The 5,942-nt window shown below is 38.1% G+C and overlaps 1 protein-coding gene across 1 annotated transcript in view; it reads right to left on the bottom strand.

The window, feature by feature from the left end:
• Positions 1-2,859: 2,859 nt before the first annotated feature.
• Positions 2,860-5,942, bottom strand: part of TBXT (T-box transcription factor T) — a 9,395-nt gene continuing 6,312 nt past the window's right edge. The window contains exons 7-8 of the mRNA XM_025194894.1: positions 5,435-5,567; positions 2,860-3,823 (exon numbers count right to left, since the gene is read on the bottom strand). Of these exons, the coding sequence (XP_025050679.1) occupies positions 3,556-3,823; positions 5,435-5,567 (401 nt within the window). The 3' untranslated portion in view covers positions 2,860-3,555. The remainder of the gene's footprint in view (positions 3,824-5,434; positions 5,568-5,942) is intronic.

The raw sequence follows: 5,942 nt of genomic DNA, 5'->3' as shown, positions 1-5,942 counted from the left end.
ATAGCAGTGATGAATACTGACAAAAATGTTAGTATGATTCACCACCTTCCAGGGATGACAGGTCTGTGCCTCCATGGCAGGCTCACCATGCAAACTACCCTGAGCCAGGGACCCCACAACTTCATACTTGCAGGCATCTGCTGAAAATATCAATTTCAGTGAGCAGCTCCATGGTGGTGAACCTGGAAACCCTGAGAGTCCCCAGCAGTCTGCTTACCAGGGCTGCCCTTTAAGGCAACAGGCCCTGAAAGCATCAGGATTTAAACCAATTTGGGCAAAACTTTTCCAATCCAACTAACTCTATTCAGTAAGGATTTGAAGGTGTAATGTTAGTATATGTTATCCAGTTCATTCCAACCAGTATCTTCTAAAACTGTAGTCAAGACAACTTGATTTTATTTCAGAACATACTACACTGGTTGAATTAAAAATCTGGATTAGCCTTTTTAGCCTGCCTGGTGAGGGAACTGCCATTGTATCCCTCTCCATCCCATTTTATCACTGTCCTGTGCAAGCTCCTGCTCCATTCACTTTCTCTATCCATGTTGCTTCTTCCTCCAGCTTCTCCTAATCCTTGACTTTCTCCTTTAACCCTTACACTCATACTCAAATTTTCCCCCTCCTCTCCTCCTCATTTGCCACATTCAGTTGTCAGATATATCTTCAAGACAGTTGGCAAGAGCACTACTAAAACAAGAGAGGTTCCCTGTCTCAAAGAAATCCCCTTTGCAGCACAGCTGCCCCAGTTTCTCTTTGCAGCATAAGTGCCTGGATTGTCAGATGTAATTTCTCTGACCTACATTCCACGCACCAGCTGTGTGCTTTCTCTGATAGACCAGAAAGAGTGAAAACTCAGCTGGACTTCAAGATCCAGAAAAAAGGTAGATCCAGGTCCTACTTTAAATGCATCTCTCTCCTTGTAACTTCCATTCCTCCTCTTTGCTGCATATCAGCAACTACAATCCCTTCACATCCCCTTAAAACATTGTACCTACAGCAATGGATCTGGGACCAAACAGCAACAATTAAGGTCAGACTGTGTCCAGTTTTACTCAGAGTGGCTGTAATATTATCTTTTGATGCACATGAACAGGCATGTATGCTTTCAAAACCAAGGCAGTTACACTTTCAGTTCTTCATTAGGTGCAAATATTATGTAGATTTTTTGCACTCTTTTGTATAAGAGGTATATTTCTTATTGTAAGTGTTTGTTTAAAGATATGTTTGATTTTCAAGGCTAAATGCAAGCCATCTGCCAAAATTTAAATTAAACTCTTTTACTTCAGTGGATGAGATTTCACTCTCAGAAAACACCATTTCCTTGCCAGCACTATGCTGCTCCCAATTTTGATCCTGTGCCTTCATAGCTTTTAAGTGCTTACATTTCTATAGAACCTTCATGTCTAAAGGCTTAAAATTACCAGCTCATGGTCATGAGGAAGCCTCCCACACGCTCCACCACAGAGAATAACACTGTGCAGTGGGGTGCAAAATATAGTAATGTATACTGTATTATCTGGTTCTGGCCATTGCTGAATTGTCAGAGTTTTTTTTTCCTTCCGGTTTGTCAGTTTTATGTTCCCATCCGATAAAGATGCAAATTAGTTGTTATATCAATGTATAAATTAAATGCACTTGTTGCCATAAATTGAAAACTAAATAGTCAGTTTATTATTAAAGAAACTTTACTACCTTTTTTCAATTTAACTTAACACTTTTGAAATACAAATAAAAAACCAACAATGAAACACTTTGCTAACTTCTACAAAAGGATCTAAATAACAATGCACATACATCATTTACATGATTCACTTTCACAATAAAATAAGAGAGCTTAGGTCAATATTTACAATATTGACAGAGGTCATAGTCTGACAGCCAACTGAGGCTGGTGCTGTCTCTTGTTATTGGCTTGCTAGAATATCAAAGTCCAAATCCTGCAGTTGGATCTGCCTGGGCAAACCCCTTTACCTGACACAGAACCCCACAGATGTCATTGGGGCTTTGGGTGACATAAACCACATGGCTCCAGCTGCAGGATCAGTTCTTGAGAGACCAAAATGTAGCAAATATTTGTGTTTTCATCATTAAGCTGCCATTATAGTACCTGAACACACTTGGATTAAATATTTAATGCATCCCCTGACTTAGAATTCTACTTTCCAACTTGAGGCACTTCATTATAAAGGCATTTATTTGTTATGGCTTACACAAGAAAATAGTCAAATTCCACCCTAGGATATGTGTTTGTTAAATTCAATGAGAGCAGCATGTACACATCCAAGAGCATATTCTGACCCAACATCTGGTGCTTATCTACAGGAGAAGATTAGGGCATGATAATTTACATGAATCCTCAAGGATATGTTCTATTATGATCTAATCTTCTAGGGAAGACAAAGAGTCAGTGTACTTTAAGGCTTATATCTACAGCCCCATCCAAATTACTGACACTTGGGGTATCTCCATGTAGAATAACTTAACTACTTGAATCCAAACTATTTCAACATGCCATTGGGTGGCATGTCCCCCATATATGATTGTCTTAAGGTACACAGCATACTGACAGATTATATACATAGCTTAACATGTACAAAACAAGATCACATTCTAACAAATAATAAATATAGATCAGAGTACAAGACTAAACTAAAAATAAATTAGAAAGAACCTTTTGCTATTGACTTTCCTTTTTTCCTCTCATTTAGGGCCCAGACCAAAGACCATAAATGTCAATGAAAGCTTCTCCATTGACTTCAAAGGGCTGTGGATAGGGCCCTTAATTAGATTACAGCTGTTTGAAATGCAGAAATTTAGCTAGCCTGACAGCTGTTTGTTATCTATATGACCAAACTTACCTTAAAGGGAGCATTTGAGGTAAAGACAATTGGACCAAAATTTTAATATTGCATTTATTAGGCAGAAAATAGTTCTTGCCGATTGTCTTTATCACTTAATTCAGCAGCAAGGAAATAAGAATACAACTAACTATAGGAACACCACGTATTCACAAGACAAATACGTATTAGTGCACACAGTTGTCCAAATTTTACTCTTTAAATAAATGTGGGTTGATTTGAGAATGACTAATTATGCACTTAATAAAAATTGTCTCAAGACTACAGCTAATCTCAAAACCAAAAAAGTTAACTGCATGTTGATATGAACAGCTTATTTGACAAAACTGTCAAGATGGCCAGGAAAAAAAATCCTCAGATCCAAATACCCCCAGAACACTGAGAACTGTGGAATCCAGGTCAGAATTAGTTGGTTTGGGCCATTTCTGCCAAACTGAAAAGTATTCAAATATATTTATTTATTTTTTTTAAAAGGGAGAGCAGTGAAATTTGCCATATGAGAATTGCACTCATAAGGTCCCTATGATGCAGTGTTTACTGTAAGAAGCATAACTCAGTTGCTCTACACCAAAGTAGTGCAGTACTTTGCCTGCAATTTACTTTGCGTCTCTCTTTTCCCCTCCCCAACACTTCATTGTGGATTCAGTATTAAGTTACTTAACAGCTAGAAAGTCTGTCTCAAACAGAAACTCTTGGTCTACATGGAGGGTGGTGTGACAGGAGTCCAGGTGGATGCTAGCCTTGCATGTGTTGAGGTATCATACTGGCTGTCAGGAATGTCTGTTGGTGTGCCGCTGTCAAACAATGGAGATCCTGAGGAGGAAGCTGTGACGGAGTGAGGGAGGGGTGGGTAGTGCGCTGCAGAGCCACGCAAAAACTGGGAGCTCAGTCCATTGGACATCCCACTGGACTGCGATACCGGTGTGATGGTGCTGTTACTAACAGACCACAAGTTGGGATACTGACTGTAAGAGAGAAAAGAACTGCAAATAATATGGATTATTAATGACCCCAGCTTTTCCTGTCACCAAATAAGACGCATTACAGATTCTTCAAGTTCTTTGCAGAGTTTCCTGCCACTGCAGTAAAGTAGAGAAACCTTTTAAATTAAATTTGCATATTATATACTGATGCTGCAATGGGTGTGCTATGAAAATAAGAATTGAGCCAAATCTTCCCAGCCACATGCCATCTTAAAAACATTGTTTTACCTTAGAGAGAGAAATAAAAAAGGTTCATCTGTAAGATGTCTTTGCCGAGAATAAGTTTAACCTCTATTTAATATTTAGTTCTTACATAACACTTTTCACGCAAATTAACTGACAAAGGAATTCCTCCCCCCCCCAAAAAAGAAGGGAAAAAAAAGATGCTGCTTTTTTAAAAGGAAGTATTTCTTCTAAAAAGTGGCCTGCATCTTAAAGTCCAGTAAAAAGCTCATGTATGCACCACAGATGCATCTTTATTTGATGTCTTTTTTTTTTAAGTTTCAAAATCATGAAACTGGAGAGTGTCTTAAATAAATTCAAGGTAGCTTTCTATTCAATGGAATACAGTAAATAATATCCCCAGCTTATCCCCACAGGTATGGAGTCTAGGCACCAAAATTATGTGAATTGCCCAATGTTCCACTGCAAATCCTTGGCAGAGCTAAAATAAGAACCCAGGTCTTTTATCTCTTAGTCCTGGGCCCTTGATTTGCTGGAATTTATGGCCTCCTGAATGCTTGGAAGAGCAGGAAGGAGAAAAAAAATGATGTAATTTCAATTAACTTCTGGTCAGTAAAATAAGTATCTTGTACTTTATGTAAGTCCCGTATACAATACATTATTAAGATATAAATGAGAAATTTAACATTTCTTTAAGCAGTATTTTCTACAGTTCATGTATATTAATTAGCCAGCTATTTAGACTTCAGAGCTGAACTGTGAATTGCAAATCAAAATGATAATCAAATCCTGCCCCCACTGAAGTCAAAAGCAAAAATTTCACATACTTTTTCTGACTCCCCCAGTGGTTTTGTCTCCCAGAGACTGACTGCAATTTAACCCTCTACCATGACAAAGACAGCAAGTATCATCATAAATATAAAGAGAGGTGACACACCCATGAGTTCACATAAAGGCAATAACAATGTGCTGTTACTTAAAGGGCCACTACCAGCTTGAATACACCTTTTCTGAATCTTTTTCAAAATCTATTATTGCTAAATAATAGGTTAAACAACACCTAAGAGTTTCTAAAACTGAAAGCTAAAAAATAATCACTCCCTGTCTGATTTGTTTGCTTTATACATTTGACACCTCCTGCTGTCTAAACATTTTTATAGTTTCTCCTGTAGCATCAGTAATTTTTGCATAAGTATAAGGCATTTTAGTATTTAAGCAACCAAAATTTAAAAAGGCAGGCATAAATATAACAGAGTTCTGTTGAAACAGATGTGGTATATGAAATTACTTTTAACTGTTTAAAAACTAACTAGATTCAAGCTGATAGGGACCCTTTCCTCTCCTTTTTAATTAACAATATATTCTGATTTATAGATATTGGTGCTCCCCCACTTAAGGGCTAATTCCTACCTGCAGCTAGTGGATGTGCCGGTGCCATGACTCATGGGTAGCATACTTGTATGGGTGGGAACTCCTAGACTAGACCAATTGTCATGGGGTTGAAGCATGGAAAGGCAGGCAGAGGAATTATCAGCATAGGCTGCTGTGAAAGACAAGCATCCATTTAGTAAACACATTAGTCATTGTACCAAAAAACAATTCTCATTTTCAATTAAAAGTATGCTTTTTAAATATTACTTTGTATAAAAAAAAAAGTATGCCAATTGTGCCAACTGTCAGTTCTGTTTTGGGGTTTCCCAGTAGCTCCTACACTATGCCACTAAATAAGTCACAGCATTTGGATTGCCAGTCCATACTTCACCTCCCAACTCCAGCAGATCCTGAAGGCAAAGATGCTCAGCTTTTGATTTAGGTGGCTCTGTAGTTTTCACATAATTTACTTAGCTGTGGCATCAGAGGGCTCCAAAGGGAAACCCAGCCAGTAATGTACTGCCAAAACACTGCTGAGGTCTATGAA

The sequence above is a fragment of the Alligator sinensis genome, unplaced genomic scaffold, assembly GCF_000455745.1.
Source record: "Alligator sinensis unplaced genomic scaffold, ASM45574v1 scaffold832_3, whole genome shotgun sequence".
Classification (NCBI taxonomy): domain Eukaryota; kingdom Metazoa; phylum Chordata; order Crocodylia; family Alligatoridae; genus Alligator; species Alligator sinensis.
This window is presented reverse-complemented; position numbering and strand designations above follow the sequence as displayed.